This window comes from Mercenaria mercenaria, unplaced genomic scaffold (genome assembly GCF_021730395.1).
Source record: "Mercenaria mercenaria strain notata unplaced genomic scaffold, MADL_Memer_1 contig_4966, whole genome shotgun sequence".
NCBI lineage: Eukaryota > Metazoa > Mollusca > Bivalvia > Venerida > Veneridae > Mercenaria > Mercenaria mercenaria.
The window spans coordinates 5,603-26,966 of record NW_026463238.1 but is presented as its reverse complement, the minus strand read 5'-3'; the positions used below and the strand labels follow the sequence as shown (position 1 = coordinate 26,966).

The 21,364-nt window shown below is 37.1% G+C and overlaps 1 protein-coding gene across 1 annotated transcript in view; it reads right to left on the bottom strand.

Moving 5' to 3' along the window:
- Positions 1–20,658, bottom strand: part of LOC128554358 (uncharacterized) — a gene marked incomplete at its 5' end in the record, with an annotated part of 28,179 nt that extends 7,521 nt beyond the window's left edge. The window contains 3 exons of the mRNA XM_053535640.1: positions 6,079–6,115; positions 14,974–15,012; positions 20,620–20,658. Of these exons, the coding sequence (XP_053391615.1) occupies positions 6,079–6,115; positions 14,974–15,012; positions 20,620–20,658 (115 nt within the window). The remainder of the gene's footprint in view (positions 1–6,078; positions 6,116–14,973; positions 15,013–20,619) is intronic.
- Between the last annotated feature and the right edge of the window lie 706 nt (positions 20,659–21,364).

Here is a 21,364-nt window from a genome sequence, read left to right as displayed (position 1 = left end):
TGACATACTGACCTCAAAATCAATAGGGGTCATCTGCTGGTCATGAACAACCTCCCTATCAACTTTCGTGACACTAGGCCTAAGGGTTCTTGAGTTATCATTCGGAAACCGTTTTACTGTTCAGGGTCACTGTGACCTTGACCTTTAACATACTGACCTCAGAATCAATAGGGGTGATCTGCTGGTCATTACCAACCTCCTTATCAACTTTCATGATCCTAGGCCCAAGTGTTCTTGAGTTATCATCCGGAAACCGTTTTACTATTCAGGGTCACTGTGACCTTGACCTTTGACATACAGACCTCAAAATCAATAGGGGTCATCTGCTGGTGATGACCAACCTCCCTATCAACTTTCATGATCCTAGGCCCAAGCGTTCTTGAGTTATCATCCAGAAACGGATTGGTCTACATTCCGACCGACCGACCGACCTACCGACCAACAGACCGACCGACATCTGCAAAACAATATACCTCCTTCTTCGAAGGGGGGCATAATAACTGAGATATAGCGAAAATGCATAAAAATTTACCTTTAATTCTAAGTAGAAGGGGGCATAATTCATGACAGGAGGGCCATGAAGGCCCTGTATTGCTCACCTGACCTACTGACCTAAAGATCATTAAGATTAACATTCTGACGTTTCATTAAGATATGGTCATAAATGTGGCCCTCAGCGTGTTAACTACTTTTTCCTTTAATTTGACCTAGTGACCTAGTTTTTGACCCGCCTGACCCAGATTACAATTTGGCCTAAAGATCATCAAGATTAACATTCTTACCAAGTTTCATGAAGATACAGTCATAAAACTGACTTCTAGATTGTTAACAAGCTTTACCTTTGATTTGACCTGGTGACCTAATTTTTGACCCCACATGACCCAGATTTGAACATGACCTAGAGATCATCAAGACAAACACTCTGATAAATTCCCTGGAGTTTCAAACTTAAAATTAGGTCTCTAGAGTGTTAACAAGCTTTACCTTTGATTTGACCTGGTGACCTAGTTTTTAACCCTACCTGACCCTGATTTAAACGTAACCTAAAGATCTTCAACAATACCATTCTGACCAAGTTTCATTAAGACATGGTCATAAATGTGGCCTCTAGAGTGTTAACAAGCTTTACCTTTGATTTGACCTGGTGACCAAGTTTCTGATTCCACTTGACCTAGATTTAAACTTGACCTACATATCATCAATATTAACATACTGACCAAGTTTCATTAAGATATGGCCATGAATGTGGCCTCTAGAGTGTTACGCAGCTTTTCCTTTGATTTGACCCGGTGACCTAGTTTTTGACCCCACCTGACCCAGATAAGAACTTGACCTAAAAATCATCAAGATTAACATTCTGACCAAGTGTCATTAAAATATTATCATAAATGTGGGTGTTAACTAGCTTTTCCTTTAATTTTACCTGGTGACCTAGTTTTTGACCCCACATGACCCAGATTTGAACTTGGCCTAAAGATCATCAAGATTAACATTCTGACTGAGTTTCATGAAGATGCAGTCACAAATGTGGCATCTAGTGTTAAAAAGCTTTTCCTCTGATTTGACCTGGTGACCTAGTTTTAGACCCAAAATGATGCAGATTCGAACTTGACCTAAATATCATCAAGATTAACATTCTGACCAAGTTTCATGTAGATACAGTCAAAAATGTGGCCTCCTGAGTGCTAACAAGCTTTTCCTTAGATTTGACCTGGTGACCTAGTTTTTGACCCCAGATGACTAAATTAGTGACCTCTAGAGCGTTAACAGTCAAATTGTTCACGACGATGACACTGCTGACGCCGGACGACGAACACAGGGCGATCACAAAAGCTCATCTTGAGCACTTCGTGCTCAGGTGAGCTGAAAGGTTGGTGTCAGAGTTATGCACCTCCAGATCTGGCCGGTTCAAAAAAAGGGACTGAGATCTTAGGGTGACACAAGTTTTATGCATGTTTGATTAAATTCAAATCATAAATGAAGCTGCTATTGTGCAGACAAGGTCAAAATATCTAATTCTGGCCAATTCTGGGGCCATTACTCTGGAACCCATTAGGCTTAAAATAAAATTAAGTTTGTTTGACCTTTACCTACCGACCCGATAAAATTGCCCCGACTCAAATAATTTTATTGCATTCCAGAGAAAAAAAATTTTTTTATTTTCTTATCAGAGGGAAAACTGATTTTGGTGCTTGAAACTGGCGATTATTTTATTTAACAAATGCATAAATAATTATGGCAAGTGAGAAAGTAACCCGCGGTCAGCTAGTAGAAAATCGATTGTTTATTATCTCGTGTATTCCGAAAACGTGTCAACTTTGCCAATAACGTTGCCTAAGGCCATAGGATGCAGACGACAATCAAACCGCTTAAATTATAACCGGAAGGCAATCTGACAAAAGGACATAATTTTACAAATCTAGTATCTAATTTACCCGCAAAACGTAAAGTATACCAAAACGTCATGCCGGTAATTTTCCATTCCATGAGCACGTGCGACCTATCGTAATATCTAATTTCCATAGCTCGACGTTACTTTTGTTTACACATACACAAAAAACGCACGTAGTGCATTCATTTTTTTGTTATTATCGCATCAATATTTTTAGCACCGCTTATGAAGTAATATAGTTTGAATTCTATAACGATTTTAATAAGATATCGACAGGAAGGTAGGCAAAATTCTATAAAAACGGTCAAATTTAAATTGAGTTCTTTGTAAAATTTCAAACAGTGCGATCTTAATTATTTATTTCTTTCGAAGGGTAAATAAATGATAAATTCTATGGGCATAAAGTTCAGACTTTTGACCAGAAAGTACAAAAACAGAATAAAAAAAATCTTAAATAATGAAAAAGCGTCAGCAATTTAAATACATGGCGTAAAACGATTTTTGGCAAACAGATTTATGTTAGTGCGGCAAAATAGCTCACAGAGGTAGGATATCCACAATTATCGTTTGACACATTTACCTGTCAATTTATACAGGATATTGAATTCGCTTTAACAAATTAAAGAAGAAACTTTTTTATTAATTAATTTAAAGAACCGAGGCGGTACGATCAAACAGTGATGTGTCATATGGCGCGAAAACATGACGTAATTCCATGACAATCTCGGGCAACTATACGGCTTTGATCTCCACTTCAGATGCCATGATACCGACACACTTCTTTTAGCTCTTTGAAGGGGCTGTTAATTGATGATGAAAACAAGGACAATGACTAAGTTTATCAACAGAATAATCACCGATAATCGTTTACGCTTTTTATTTCGCTTTCAACATTGGGTGGATTATGATTATTGTGTCCATATTTTTGGGACACTTTACAAAATAATCATTTTTCGGGAAATAAGTCTTGAGAAAGTGAAAATAACTAATCCTAACACTTTTGGAAAATACGGTAGGGGCTAGACTTTGATTATTAATACTATCGATGCAGTCATTATGGGGAGCAACTAGATGGTGGAGATTACAAAAATACAGTGAAAAAAAATGTCTGCTGTGAAAAGGAAATTTAAGAAGAACAAATATGATTGATTACAAAGGAAACATAGTGTACATGAGAATATTATTTGTCTACTATGTGTTAAATTATATTTAAAATTTGCTTGTACATAATACTGCTTTCATAACAGTGACAGTATTGCTGCAATTGACAGGCGAGTGGTGGGAAATTTAATTATCTGTGGTAAAATATTATAAACTGACTTGTTGATTTCAAAATGTCTTTAATCAGATATCGTTTTGAAATGCATTTGTTCGAAGTGAGAAAATCTCAGTTTTCGAATTTCAAGAAATTGACAAGAGCGTAAATGTCTTGAAATATTACAGGCTAGATAGTTTAAATATTTTAATTTTGTTATGCCAGAACAAAGAGCTATAAAAATCTTATACTTCTTTTTCCAGGACAATGGCATAATAAATGTCTGATGTCGGAAAACCCAATCTTGTTTCTGTTCTTAGTAACATGACCAATACGTGCAAGTAGCTTGAAGCTAAAAAATCATCACTTTTGCTTGCATACTGCCATAACCATTGTAAAAACCTTCTAAAACTCATAAAAAGTTATTATCTATTGAATTAAACATCAAACACTTGTTGAAAATAAGCTGTAATTCAATAGTGTGTTTAGATGCCAAATATCGCTTATTTTCGTGACTATATTGTTTTGTACTTTTAATTAATTTATTTATTGGGGTTTTACGGCGCACCAACACAGTATAGGTTATATGGCGCCAAACAGGACTACAAATTTTGGTTCCACATCTCATTTACATCGAAATAAAAACGTGAGGTATGGAATCAAAATTTGCATACCTGCTGGAATCACAGAGTTACTGCAAAACCAAGTGTTAAGACCCTATTAGTCGCCTCTTACGATCATGCAAGGGTAAGGCAGTGGTTCCAATTCTTTTCATACACAGATCGTCCCAGAACCACAAGGGGCTTGTACATTTAAGCGCAGATGTAGTGAAAACGATCATGAAAACACTTTTGATATATATATAAAGAAAAAGTGTAGACATGAAAGATACTCAAAGACTTGGTGAACTTTGCCTTATGCGCAAATTAAGTCTGTGCCCATATTGTGTGTGCATGAATAGGGCTAGGGGTTTATGTATTGCAAGCATACATTTAACAGAGCATCTTCAGAGATTATCTACAAGCAATAGGTATTAATAGATAGACTTTATTACTAAGACAACAAACATTTAAAAAACTAAAATATAATAAAATTATTTACCTACCTACCTACCCACTGTAAAAATACTGGGTCGGTAAAGGTCAAACAAACTTAATTTTAATTTAGGCCTTATGGAATCTGGCCGGTTCAAGAAAGGAACCAAGATCTTATGGTGATACAAGTTGTGTGCAAGTTTAGTAAAAATCAAATCATTAATAAAGCTGCTATTGTGCAGACAAGATCAAAATAGCTAATTCTGGCCCTTTCAGGGGCCATAACTCTGGAACCCATATTGGGATCTGGCCAGTTGAAGAAAGGAACCGAGATCTTATTGTGATACAAGTTGTGTGCAAGTTTGGTTAAAATGAAATTATAAATGAAACCACTATCGTGCAGACAAGAAATTGTTGACGCACAAAAACAGCAAATTCTGGCCCTTTAAGGGGCAATAACTCTAGAACCCATGATGGGATCTGGCCAGTTTTTTAAGGAACCGAGATATCATGCCAATACAAGTTTTGTACAAGTTTCATCAAAATTGCTTGCAAAATGTGGTCTCTATCGTGTTCACAAGAAATTGTGGACGGACGGACGAAGGGCGATCACAAAAGCTCACCGTGACAGGTGACCTAATAAAAGAAACTTGAGAGAGGCATTTAAAAGATGCTACAGACCAAGTATGTTGAAGATTTATCCAGTGATCCATCAACCAGTTCATAATGAGCTGTTGTTAAACTTTAAGGTAAAAGCTAACACTAAATTAGAGCTATCACCCCCCCCCCCCCCCCCATTGCACTGACACAGTACATTGCAATTTGACGCACACAAGACTGCATACTTACGTGGACTGTATGTATACAGATTAGTAACAAAAAACACAGTCCCATAACTATGCATAATATTTATCTAAAAGAACGTAACATGCACCATGCACGACTACTACTGGGTACTGATCACTTGTGTGAAGTTTCATTAAATTGTGTGCAAGGGTTCGGAAGATTAGGTGCACACAAGATTGCCCCATGCACAACTACTGTTGTTACTGATCACTTGTGTGAAGTTTCATTAAATTGTGTCAAGGGGATGAGGAGAGACGGTGCGCACAAGATTGTGTCTACAGACGGACGGACAGATAACCTGAAACCAGTATACCCCACCTTACAACTTTGTTGTCGGCGGGTACAATGACATACAACAGACATTCGGCTATGGATGACAGACAATGAACAACAGACATAGCAAAATCAACTGAATCAGAGATATTATATAATACAGCCCCTGATGTGGCTACATAGCAATGAATCAAGGGTTATTTCAAATGTGCTGCAATTTAATTAAGGCAAAAATCATAACATTTTAGGTATTAATTATTGTATCATTGTATATTTACCTTTTGGAGCAGAGGTTATCTCTTCAACACCAGCCTGCTGAAAAATAATACAAAAACAATCTACATAACATTTATACTTCAAACTTGACATCTTTATCAGAAACCTATGTCTTCTTGAGCTGTCTTTAATAATACCAATCTGAGTAAAGTACTCTGATCTTCTAAATGAAGATCTCAGAATGACCCATTCACATTTTGTCTTCTGTACATTTTGGACTTTTGTTATTGCTATTTTTATTTTTGCAAATCTATTTTTATTTGAACCAATCAGATGACTCGTTTCAACAAGCATTTGGCTGAACTATCAAAATAGTGTAGTATGTCACAGGGTGAGAAAAATGTGCATTTAGTCTGCGGCTCAAACCCAGTACCCTGCGCTTATAGGGCAAGTACTGTACCTACTGAGCTAAGTGGCTGCCTGACACATATTCTCCTCTAATGTGACCAAGTCCGTACCGTGACATATGATACCTCTCAAAACAAGACAGCGAAGTCATATGTGGCCGTCATAATAAACATGAACAAGACGGCCATAGGTCGCTCACCTGAGAACTAAAACATAACAGTGTAAACATGTTTGACCTAGTGGTTTCATAGAAACAAATATTTCTGACCAATTTTCATTAAGATTGGACCAAAGATCTTGAGGTTAAACAAGTATTTTCTTTGATTTGACCTAGTGACCTAATGTCTGACCCCACATGACCCATATTAGTGCTTGTCCAAGATTCCATAAAAAAAAATATTCTGACAAAGTTCCAGGAAGAATGAAAACAAAAACTGCTAAGTCGAAAAAGGGGCATAATTTTGAAAAATGCAAAGTAGAGTTATGGGACCTGCACAGTGCATGTCAGATGATGGCAGTGAACAAGTGTGTGAAGTTTCAATCCATTCCCATTAGTGGGTACTGAGAAACCAGCTTTAACATACATAAAACTTAACCAAAAACTGCTAAGTAGAAAAGGGGGCATAATTTCAAAAAAATGCGAAGTAGAGTTATGGGACCTGCTTAGTTCATGTCAGAGGATGGCAGTGAACAAGTGTGTGAAGTTTCAATCCATTCCCGTAAGTGGGTACTGAGATACCAGCTTACATACAAAACCTTAACCAAAAAGTTCTAAGTCGAAAAAGGGGCATAATTTTGTAAAAAAGCAAGATAGAGTTATGGAACCTGTGCAATGTAAGTCAGTTTATCACAGTGAATAAGTGTGTGAAATTTCAATTCATTCCCACAAGTGGTTACTGAGATACCAGCTTATATACAAAAACTAAACCAAAGACGCGGACGCAGACACCGACACCGATGCATGGTCCAATAGCTCTACTATTCTTTAAAAGTCAAGCTAAAAAGTGACCTCTAGAGTGTATTTAAGCTTTTCCTTTAATCTGGCCTGGTGACCAAGTTTTTGGCCCCATGAGACCCACATTTGCAATCATCTAAAACTTCCAACATCAATGTAAACATTTTGACCAAATTTCACGAAGATATGGTCATAAATGTGGCTTCTGAAGTGTTATCAAGTGTTCCCTTTGATTTGGCTGGATGACCTAGTTTTTTGACCAAACATGACCCAGATCCAAACCTGACCTAGATGTCATCCAAACAAACATAGTGATCAAATTTCATGAAGATCTGGTGTAAAATGCAGTCCCTATTGCATACACAAGGTTTTTCTTTGATTTGACCTTGCAACCTAGTTTTTAAACACAGATTCCCTATATTCAAACTTGATCTAGATTTCATCAAGGCAGTCATTCATATCCAGTGTAAAATGCAGCCCCTATTGCATACAAAAGGTTTTTTGAGCAGGTGACCAAGTTTTTGACCCCTGATGACCCATATTCTTGCATCCAGACAAACATGCTGATCAAATTTTATGAAGAGTGGGTGTAAAATGTAGTCCCTGTTGCTTATTCAAAGTTTTTCTTAGATTTGACCTAGTGATCTAGTTTTTCAACCCTGATGACCCATATTCAAACATGACCTTGATTTTATCAAGGAAATCATTCTGAGCAAATTTCATGTACCTCATTTGATAAATACAGCCTCTATCACATACACAACCTTTTTCTTTGATCTGTCATAGTGACCTAGTTATTGACCCAAGGTGACCCATATTCAACCCGATCTTGATTTCATTAAGGCTATCATCCTGTTTAAATTTTATGAATATCCTGTGTAAAATGCAGCCCCTATTGCCTACTAAAGGTTTTTTTTTTATTTGAGCAGGTGACCTAGTTTTTGGCCCCATATGACCCATATTCAAAGATGATTTTGACTGCATTCCAGGGACTTTTTTTACATGCTGGGAACAAAGCGCTACCCTTTGAATTGGGAATTTTCGCATTCTTTTCCACAAAATTGGGAACAAGAAGGTCATGATGACCCTGAATCGCTCACCTGAGTAATACGAGCCACATGTTTAAAATGGCACACTGATGCTAAAATATTATAAAGTAGGTCAGTAGGTCACAATCATGGTCACTGAAAGTCAGTTTTAAGATCGGTGTGCAAAACTATACATGCCATCAAAATTTCAAGGCTGTATCTTAAAAAACAAGAAAGTAGGTCAGTAGGTCAAGGTCACAGTCAAGTGATCCCTAATCAAATGGGGTCATCAGGTAATTATAATTAAACAGTCTAGGAAATATGATCTGATAATTTTTTAAGTATATATTCCTATATAACTCATATAACAAGTGACCCCTGGGGCAGGGTCTCTCCACCCAAGGGGCATAATTTGAACAATCTTGTTAGAGATCCACTAGGGATATAAAAGGTCTAGCCCTTGAACTTAAAGACAAGAAGATTTGTATTTTTTCCCTATATAATTCTATGTTTAATTTGGGATACCCAGGGAAGGACCTCTATTCATCCCAGGGGCATCATTTGAACAATTTTAATAAAGGACCACAAGGCAATGCAACATACCAAATATCAAAAGCCTAGGACTTCCAGTTTCAGGCGAGAAGATTTTTAAAGTTTTTCCTATATAAGTCTATGTAAAACTTGAGACCCCCGGGGTTATAATTTGAACAATTTTGGTAAAGGACCACAAGGCAATGCTACATACCAAATATCAAAGGCCTAAGTCTTGTGGTTTTAGACAAGAAGTTTTTTCCTATATAAGCCTATGTAAAACCTGTGACCCCTAGGGTGGGGCCTCTTTTCATTCCAGGGGCACAATCTGAACAATCAATAGAGGACTATTAGATGATGTCAGATGCCAAAGATCAAGGGTGTATGCCTTGCTGTTTTGCACAAGAAGATTTTTAAAGTTTTTCCTTTTTCCTTTCCGTTGCCATGGCAACCAGAGTTCTGCATGGAATTCAATTCTTTGAATAATTTTGCAGGGGCCAACCAAGGATCATTCCTGTGAAGTTTGGTGTAATACTCCCCAATGGTTTTCAAGATTTTTTTAGAAATTGTTGACAGACGCATGACACACACTGCACGACGGACATTGAGGGGTCACAAAAGCTCACCATGAGCCTTTGACTCAGGTGAGCTAAAAATAAGAGAACAAAAAAGATTCCCTAAACAAGAGGGCCAAGATTGCCCTAGGTCGATCACCTGAGTAACACACCATAACAGTGTAAACATGTTTGACCTAGTGATTTCATTATCATAAAAATAGGAGCAAAAACCTTGAGTATAAGCAAGTATTTTCTTTGATTTGACCTACTGACCTAGTTTTTGACCCCAGATGACCCATATTCAAACTCGACCTAGACTTCATCAAGGCTATCATTCTGACCAAATTTCATGAAGATCAATTGAAAAATACAGCCTCTATCGCATACACAAGGTTTTTCTTTAATTTGACCTAGTGACCTAGTTTTTAACCCCAAACAACCCATATTCAGATTTGACCTAAAGTTCATCAAGGCAACTATTCTGACTTAATTTTATGAAAATCCAGTGTAAAATGCAGCCCCTATTGCATACACAAGGTTCTGCCTTGATTTGACTTACTGACCTAGTTTTTGAGCCAAGATGACCCATATTGGAACATGACCTAGATTTCATCAAGGCAATCATTCAGGCTGAATTTTATTCATATCCATAAGATCAGTTGAAAAATACAGCCTCTATAGCATACACAAGGTTTTTCTTTGATTTGACCTAGTGACCTACTTTTTGACCCAAGATGGCCCATTTTCAAACTTGACCTAGATTTCATCAAGGCAATCATTCTGACTTAATTTCATGAAGATCAATAGAAAAATATAGCCTCTATCGCATACACAATTTTTTTTTTTATTTGACCTAATGAACTAATTTTTAATCCCAGATGACCCATTTCCAAGCTTGACCTAGATTTCATCAATGCAATCATTCTGACCAAATTTCATGATGATCAATTGAAAAATACAGCCTCTATCACATACACAAGGTTTTTCTTTGATTTGACCTAGTGACCTAGTTTTTGACCCCAGATGACCCATTTGCGAACTCGGCCTAGATTTCATCAAGGTTATCATTCTGACCAAAATTCATGAAGACTTATTGAGAAAAAAAACAGCCTCTATCGCATAGACAATGTTTTTCTTTGATTTGACCTAGTGACCTAGTTTTTGACCCAAGATGACCCATTTTCGAACTCTGTCTAGATTTTATCAAGGTGATTATTCTGACCAAAATTCATGAAGATCAGTTGAAAAATACAGCCTCTATCGCATACACAATCTAAATGTTGACAGACAGACAGATGACAGACCCCACTCAGGTGAGCTTAAAAGTACAAACTGAATAATTAATTTTACAGGAGTTTAACTTCTTAAAATGGTATTTATTTCATTTTAATACCACATTCTAACACTATGGATATCAGACGTATTTAAAATTGGCTATTCAGATGACATTTGAGCACTTTTTGCTTTTCAACAATTTTCGGAAGGGCATTTCATTGGGAATTTTCTTCAACTAATTGGGGAAAAACAAATACTTTTTGCAAATGGGAACTGGCAAAAAAAATCCCTGCATTCAGACAAACATCCTTACCAAATTTTAAGAAGATCCAGTGTAAAATGCAGTCCCTATTGCATACACAAGGTTTTTCTTTGATCTGACCCAGTCACCTAGTTTTTTGATCCCAGATGACCCATATTCGAACTCCTCTTAGATTTCATTAAGGCAATCACTCTTACTAAATTTTATGAATATCCAGTGTAAAATGCAGCGCCTATTGCATACACAAGGTTTTTCTTTAATTTGACCTAGTGGCCTAGTTTTTTGTCCCAGATGACCCATATTCGAACTCCTAGATTTCATCAAGGTCATCATTCTTACTAAATTTTATGAATATCCAGTGTAAAATGCAGCCCCTATTGCCTACACACAGCTTTTCTTTGAATGGATGACCTAATTTTTGACCCATGATGACCCACTTTAAAACTTGACCTGGATTTTACCAGACAAACATTCTGATCAAATTTCATGAAGATTCAGTGTAAAATGCAGTCCCTATTGCATACACCCTTTTTCTTTGATATGATCTAGTGACCTAGTTTTTGACCCAAGATAACCCTTATTCTATCTTGACTTAGATGTCATTAAGACAATCATTCTGACCAAAATTCATGAAGATCACTTGAAAAATACAGCTTCTATCGCATACACAAGGTTTTCTTTGAATTGACCTAGTGACCTAGTTTTTTATCCCAGATGACTCATTTTCAATCTTGGCTTAGATTTCATCAAGGTAATCATTCTTAAACAAGAGGACCATGATGGTCCTGAATCGCTCACCTCTTTCCACATGACCCAGTTTTGAGTATGACGTCGTTTTTTCTATTATTTGACATAGTGACCTAGTTTTTGAGCTCATGTGACCCAGTTTTGAACTTGACCTAGATATTATCAAGATAAAAATTCTGACCAATTTTCATGAAGATCCATTGAAAAATATGGTCTCTAGAGAGGTCAAAAGATTTTAATATTTTAGACCTACTGACCTAGTTTTTGACCGCAGTTTCAAACTTGACCTAGATATCATCAAGATGAACATTCAGACCAACTTTCATACAGATCCCATGAAAAGTATGGCCTCTAGAGAGGTCACAAGGTTTTTTATTACTTGACCTACTGACCTAGTTTTTTATGGCACGTGACCCAGTTTCAAACTTGACCTAGATATCATCAAGGTGAACATTCTGACCAATTTTTATGGAGATCCATTCACAAGTATGGTCTCTAGAGAGGTCACAAGGTTTTTCTATTTTTATACCTAATGACCTAGTTTTTGACTGCACATGACCCTGTTTCGAATTTGACCTAGATATCATCAAGATGAACATTCAGACCAATTTTCATACAGATCCCATGAAAAATATGGCCTTTAGAGAGGTCACAAGGTTTTTCTATTATTTGACATACTGACCTAGTTTTTGATGGCACCTGACCCACTTTCAAATTTGACCTAGATATCATCAAGATGAACATTCAGACCAATTTTCATACAGATCCCATGAAAAATATGGCCTTTAGAGAGGTCACAAGGTTTTTCTATTATTTGACCTACTGACCTAGTTTTTGACCGCACCTGACCCACTTTCGAACTTGACCTAGATATCATCAAGGTGAACATTCTGACTAATTTTCATGAAGATCTCATGAAATATATGGCCTCTAGAGAGGTCACAAGGTTTTTCTATTTTTAGATCTACTGACCTAGTTTTTGACCGCACATAACCCAATTTCGAACTTGACCTAGATATCATCATGGTGAACATTCAGACCAACTTTCATACAGATCCCATGAAAAATATGGCCTCTAGAGAGGTCACAAGGTTTTTCTATTATTTGACCTACTGACCTAGTTTTGGAAGGCACGTGACCCAGTTTCGAACTTGACCTAGATATTATCAAGGTGAACAATCTGACCAATTTTCATGAAGATCTTGTGAAATATATGGCCTCTAGAGAGGTCACAATGTTTTTCTATTTTTAGACCTACTGACCTAGTTTTTGAAGGCACGTGACCCACTTTCAAACTTGACCTAGATATCATCAAGGTGAACATTCTGACCAAGTTTCATGAAGATCTTGTGAAATATATGGCCTCTAGAGAGGTCACAAGGTTTTTCTATTTTTAGACCTACTGACCTAGTTTTTGATGGCACGTGACCCAGTTTCGAACTTGACCTAGATATCATCAAGATGAACATTCTGACCAACTTTCATAAAGATCCCATGAAAAATGTGACCTCTAGAGTGGTCACAAGCAAAAGTTTACGGACGCACGCACGCACGGACGGACGGACGACGGACAACGGACACCGCGCGATCACAAAAGCTCACCTTGTCACTTTGTGACAGGTGAGCTAAAAATGTCATGAAGATCAGTTAAAAAATACAGCCTCTACTGCATACACAAGGTTTTTCTTTGATTTGACCTACTGACCTAGTTTTTGACCCCAGATGACCCATTTTCGAACTCGGCCTAGATTTAATCAAGGTCATCATTCTGATCAAAATTCATAAGGATCAATGGAAAAATTTAGCCTCTATCACATACACAAGGTTTTTCTTTGATTTGACCTAGTGACGTAGTTTTTTACCCCAGATGACCCATTTCCAAACTTGTCCTAGATTTTATCAAGGTAATCAGTCTGACAAAATTTCACGAAGTTCAGCTGAAAAATACAGCCTCTATTGCATACACGAGCTAAATGACGACTGACAAACGACAAACAGTCGACAGATGCCAGACGCCAGACATCGAGCGATCACAAAAACTCAGGCTAAATATAGATTTTTCAAACTTCTACTTTCACATACATAGAACAAGAGGACAATAGGGCTGCCTTACCACAATGCTTTAGTTTTATGTTAATTGTTTTTTGTTTTGACCATAAGCACCAAGCCAAAAAGAGAAAGTGCATCAAAACTTTAACCAAGGTGTGGATGCAGAGGGCTGAGTAAGATAGTTCTCCATATACATCATATAGTACAGCTAAAAAAATCAGTTTACAACACAGATCAAGTGCGAGTGCATCAAAACTCTAACCAGGAATCTAGATGCAGATGCTGTCAATCTGCCAACCCAAGGAACAGTCGCACAGCTCTCAATATATTCTGTATAATGGAGCTTAAATGATTACAGATATAGAACTTCATGAAACTTCATCACCACTGATACAAATGTAATTAAATAAAGAATAATACTACACTAGATGATGCTTTTGTAGAAAGCCCCAATGCTTAGTCATATAGGGAAAAAGTCAATAGGGGACAGGATAAAAAGTCAAAGAGACACTGATGGTTGGCTGCAATAGGGATCATCTACTTGGCATGTCGAATCATCCCACTAAGTTTCAACATTCTGGGCCTAGTGGTTCTCAAGTTATGAATTGGAAATGGTTTTCCATGTTCAGGTCCCTGTGACCTTGACTTTGATCGAGTGCCCACCAAAACCAATAGGGGTCATCTACTAAGCATGACAAATCATTCTATAAGTTTTCAACATTCTGGGTCAAGTGGTTCTCAAGTTATTGATTGAAAAGAGTTTCCCTGTGACTTTGACCTTTGATGGAGTGACCCAAAATCAATGCGGTCATCTACTTTACATGACAAATCATCCTAAAAAGTTTCAACATTCTGGGTCAAGTGGTTCTCAAGTTATTGATCTAAAATGGTTTTCCATGTTCAGGCCCCTGTGATCTTGAACTTTGATGGAGTGACTCCAAAAACAATAAGGCTTGTCTACTCCATATGCCCTGCCACCCTATGAAGTTTGAAGGTTCTAGGTCAAATGGTTCTTCAGTTATTCATTGAAAATGAAGTGTGACAGACTAGTGGATAGATCGACGGACGGATGGACAGGGCAAAAAAATATGTCTCCCCCATGATGGAGAGACATAAATATAACAATTACCAAATATATAACTTACTTCAAGGTCAGGATATAACTTTGATACTGCACCTTGTTCCTAAAATAAAAGTAAGATATGATATTGTAGTACATGGTCATGGTTATGACAGAAAAGAACTGTCCATAAGCATGAAAGCATGAAAGCTTGACTATTCCACAACTTCCTATTCAAACAAGAGCTGTCTCCATAGGATGACACATGCCCCCGATGGCACTTTGAATGAATAGTTATGGCCGATGTTAGAGTTTAGGACCTTTGACCTACGGAGCTGGGTCTTGCGCACGACACGTCGTCTTACTGTGTCACACATTCCTGCCTAGTTATTTTAAAATCCATGCATGAATGACAAAGATATGGACCGGACACGCCCATCAATGCACTATCATGAAAAATGACCTTTAACGTCTAAGTGTGACCTTGACCTTTGAGCTACGGACCTGGGTCTTGCGCGCGACACGTCGTCTTACTGTGGTACACATTCATTCCAAGTTATTTGAAAATCCATCCATCGATGACAAAGATATGGACCGGACACGAAAATTGCGGACAGACTGACAGACCAACAGACTGACAGATGGACAGACGGTTCAAAAACTATATGCCTCCCTTCGGGGGCATAAAAAAGTAATGACAAGACTTAAGCAACCAAGTAATTTTATTACAAACCAAAATTTTTTATGGCAATGCAAAAACTTCAACAATTTTTATTCATTGTTTGGTTTAACATCAAATCGACACATCAACAGGACATATGGCGACTATCCAACTTTTGATTGTCGAGGAAGACCCCAGGTGCTCAACTGCGCATTATTTCATCATAGTCAGACATCTGGTAGAACCATCAACCTTCATAAACCAGCTGGATGGCTTTCATATGAAGAATCAATGCCCTAAGTGAGGCATGAACCCACATTGGTAAGGGGCAAGTTATTTAAAGTCTAACTGGTGTTTGTAGAAATTTAAATGATAACATTAAATTTTATCAAAATGTAAATATTTTAAAAGATTCCAGAACTGAAATATTCATTTTCTATTCCCCAAGAAGATGCAAATCTTCTTATGGTGTTCAACAAAATGGAAATGTCAAACGTAAACTTCACAAAACAAGAGGGCCATGAAGGCCCTGTAACGCTCACCTGACCTAATGGCCTAAAGATCGTCAAGATTAACATTCTGACCAAGTTTCATTAAGATATGGTTATCAATGTGGCCTCTGAAGTGTTACATAGCTTTTCCTTTGATTTTACCCGGTGACCTAATTTCTGACCCCACATGACCCAGACTCGAACTTGACCTAAAGATTATCAAGATTAACATTCCGACTAAATTTCATGAAAATCCAGTCATAAATGTGGCCCCTAGAGCGTTAACAAGCTTTTCCTTTGATTTGACCTAGTGACCTAGTTTTTGACCCCACCTGTCCCAGATTTGAACTTGACCTATAGATCATCAAGATTAACATTCTGACCAAGTTTCATTAAGATATGGTCATAAATGTTACCTCTACAGTGTAAACTAGCTATTCCTTTGATTTGACCCCGTGACCTAGTTTTTAACCCCACATGACCCAGATTCGAACTTGACCTAAAGATCATCAAGATTAACATTCTGACTAAGTTTCATGAAGATAAAGTCAAAAATGTGGCCTCTACAGTGTTAACAAGTTTTTCCTTTGTTTTGACCTGGTGACCTAGTTTTTGACCCCGGATGATCCAATATCAATCTCGTCCAAGATTTTATTGAGGGTAACATTCTGACCAAGTTTCATTAAGATTGGGCCAAAACTGTGACCTCTAGAGTGTTAACAAGCTTTTCATGAAGATAAAGTCAAAAATGTGGCCTCTACAGTGTTAACAAGCTTTTCCTTTGATCTGACCTGGTGACCTAGTTTTTGACCCAAGATGACCCATTTTCGAACTCTGTCTAGATTTTATCAAGGTGATTATTCTGACCAAAATTCATGAAGATCAGTTGAAAAATACAGCCTCTATCGCATACACAAGCTAAATGTTGACAGACAGACAGACAACAGACCCCACTCAGGTTAGCTTAAAAGTACAAACTGAATAATTAATTTTACAGGAGTTTAACTGCTTAAAATGGTATTTATTTCATTTTAATACCACATTCTAACACTATGGATATCAGACGTATTTAAAATTGGCTATTCAGATGACATTTGAGCACTTTTTGCTTTTCAACAATTTTTGGAAGGGCATTTCATTGGGAATTTTCTTCAACTAATTGGGGAAAAACAAATACTTTTTGCAAATGGGAACTGGCAAAAAAAATCCCTGCATTCAGACAAACATCCTTAACAAATTTTAAGAAGATCCAGTGTAAAATGCAGTCCCTATTGCATACACAAGGTTTTTCTTTGATCTGACCTAGTGACCTAGTTTTTTGATCCCAGATGACCCATATTCGAACTCCTCTTAGATTTCATCAAGGCAATCACTCTTACTAAATTTTATGAATATCCAGTGTAAAATGCAGCCCCTATTGCATACACAAGGTTTTTCTTTGATCTGACCTAGTGACCTAGTTTTTTGTCCCAGATGACCCATATTCGAACTCCTAGATTTCATCAAGGTCATCATTCTTACTAAATTTTATGAATATCCAGTGTAAAATGCAGCCCCTATTGCCTACACACAGCTTTTCTTTGAATGGATGACCTAATTTTTGACCCATGATGACCCACTTTAAAACTTGACCTGGATTTTACCAGACAAACATTCTGATCAAATTTCATGAAGATTCAGTGTAAAATGCAGTCCCTATTGCATACACCCTTTTTCTTTGATATGATCTAGTGACCTAGTTTTTGACCCAAGATAACCCTTATTCTATCTTGACCTAGATGTCATTAAGACAATCATTCTGACCAAAATTCATGAAGATCAATTGAAAAATACAGCTTCTATCGCATACACAAGGTTTTTCTTTGAATTGACCTAGTGACCTAATTTTTTACCCCAGATGACCCATTTTCAATCTTGGCCTAGATTTCATCAAGGTAATCATTCTTACAAAATGTCATGAAGATCAGTTAAAAAATACAGCCTCTACTGCATACACAAGGTTTTTCTTTGATTTGACCTACTGACCTAGTTTTTGACCCCAGATGACCCATTTTCGAACTCGGCCTAGATTTAATCAAGGTCATCATTCTGATCAAAATTCATAAGGATCAATGGAAAAATTTAGCCTCTATCACATACACAAGGTTTTTCTTTGATTTGACCTAGTGACGTAGTTTTTTTCCCCAGATGACCCATTTCCAAACTTGTCCTAGATTTTATCAAGGTAATCATTTCTGACAAAATTTCACGAAGTTCAGCTGAAAAATACAGCCTCTATTGCATACACGAGCTAAATGACGACTGACAAACGACAAACAGTCGACAGATGCCAGATGCCAGACATGGAGTGATCACAAAAACTCACCTAAAAACTCAGGCTAAATATAGATTTTTCAAACTTCTACTTTCACATACATAGAACAAGAGGACAATAGGGCTGCCTTAACACAATGCTTTAGTTTTATGTTAATTGTTTTTTGTTTTGACCATAAGCACCAAGCCAAAAAGAGAAAGTGCATCAAAACTTTAACCAAGGTGTGGATGCAGAGGGCTGAGTAAGATAGTTCTCCATATACATCATATAGTACAGCTAAAACTAGAGCTATCACTAAAAGTGATGAATGTACCCCCCACATGCACAGACACAGTACATTGCAATTTGACGCACATAAGATTGCATAATTATGTGGACTGTATGTATATAGACTGTATGTATACAGTATAGTAACAAAAAACAAAGTCCCATTACTATGCAGAATATTTATCTAAAAGAATGTAACATGCACCATGCACAACTAGGGTTGGTACTGATCACTTGTGTGAAGTTTCATTAAATTGTGTGTAAGGCTTTGGTAGATTAGGCACGCACAAGATTGCATATGCAGACTGTATGTACATAGTATGTTAACAAGAAACAAAGTCCCATAACTCTGCAATTTTTATCGCTGAAAGAACCTAACATGCCCCATGCACAACTACTGTTGTTACTGATCACTTGTGTGAAGTTTCATTAAATTGTGTCAAGGGGGTGAGGAGAGATGGTGCGCACAAGATTGTGTCTATGTATATAGTAAAGTAACAAAAAAACAAAGTCCCATAACTCTGCAATTTTTTTTTCTGAAAGAACCTAACATGCCCCATGCACAACTACTGTTGTTACTGATCACTTGTGTGAAGTTTCATTAAATTGGGTCAAGGGGATGAGGAGAGATGGTGTGCACAAGATTGTGTCTATGTATATAGTATAGTAACAAAAAAACAAATTCCCATAACTCTGCAAAATTTTTTTCTAAAAGAACCTAACATGCCCCATGCACAACTACTGTTGGTACTAATCACTTGTGTGAAGTTTCATTAAATTGTGTCAAGGGAATGAGGAGAGATGGTGCGCACAAGATTGTGTCTATGTATATAGTATAGTAACAAAAAAACAAAGTCCCATAACTCTGCAAATTTTTTTTCTAAAAGAAACTAACATGCCCCATGCACAACTACTGTTGGTACTGATCACTTGTGCAAAGTTTCATTAAATTCTGTCAAGGGGATAAGGAGAGATGGTGCGCACAAGATTGCGTCTACAGACAGACAGACAGACAACCTGAAACCAGTATACCCCCCCTTACAACTTTGTTGTCGGGGGGTACAAATATCAGTTTACAACACAGATTAAGTGCGAGTGCATCAAAACTCTAACCAGGAATCTAGATGCAGATGCTGTCAATCTGCCAACCCAAGGAACAGTCGCATAGCTCTCAATATATTCTGTATAATGGAGTTTAAAATTTGATTACAGATATAGAACTTCATGAAACTTCATCACCATTGATACAAATGTAATTAAATAAATAATAATACTACACTAGATGATGCTTTTGTAGAAAGCCCAATGCTTAGTCATATAGGGAAAAAGTCAATAGGGACAGGATAAAAAGTCAAAGAGACACTGATGGTTGGATGCAATAGGGATCATCTACTTGGCATGTCGAATCATCCCACTAAGTTTCAACATTCTGGGCCTAGTGGTTCTCAAGTTATGAATTGGAAATGGTTTTCCATGTTCAGGTCCCTGTGACCTTGACTTTGATCGAGTGACACCAAAACCAATAGGGGTCATCTACTAAGCATGACAAATCATTCTATTAAGTTTCAACATTCTGGGTCAAGTGGTTCTCAAGTTATTGATTGAAAAGAGTTTCCCTGTGACTTTGACCTTTGATGGAGTGACCCCAAAATCAATTGCGGTCATCTACTTTACATGACCAATCATCCTAAAAAGTTTCAACATTCTGGGTCAAGTGGTTCTCAAGTTATTGATCTAAAATGGTTTTCCATGTTCAGGCCCCTGTGATCTTGAACTTTGATGGAGTGATTCCAAAAACAATAAGGCTCGTCTACTCCATATGCCCTGCCACCCTATGAAGTTTGAAGGTTCTAGGTCAAATGGTTCTTCAGTTATTCATTGAAAATGAAGTGTGACAGACTAGTGGATAGATCGACGGACGGATGGACAGGGCAAAAAAATATGTCTCCCCCATGATGGAGAGACATAAATATAACAATTACCAAATATATAACTTACTTCAAGGTCAGGATATAACTTTGATAATGCACCTTGTTCCTAAAATAAAAGTAAGATATGATATTGTAGTACATGGTCATGGTTATGACAGAAAAGAACTGTCCATAAGCATGAAAGCATGAAAGCTTGACTATTCCACAACTTCCTATTCAAAACAAGAGGGCCAAGATGGCCCTAGGTCGCTCACCTAAGAAACACACCATAACAGTGTAAAACATGTTTGACCTAGTGATTTCATGGAAACAAATATTCTGACCAATTTTCATTAAGATTGGACCAAAAAATTGGTCTCTTTCGATAAAACAAGCATTTTCTTAGATATGACCTAGTTTTTGACCCTAGATGACCCATGTTCAAACTCGACCTAGATTTTATCAAGGCAATCATTCTGACCAAAATTCATGAAGATCAATTGAAAAATACGGCCTCTATTACATACACAAGTTTTTTCTTTGATTTGACCAAGTGACCTAGTTTTTGACCTCAGATGACCCATATTCAAATTTGACCTAGATTTCATTAAGGCAATCATCCTGACCAAATTTCATAAAAATCAATTGAAAAAAACAGTCTCTATTGCATACATAAGATTTTTCTTTAATTTGACCTAGTGACCTAGTTTTTGACCTCAGATAACCCATATTCAAACTCGACCTAGATTTCATCAAGACAATCACTCTGACCAAATTTCATGAAGATCAATTGAAAACTACATTCTCTATTGCATACACAATGTTTTTCTTCG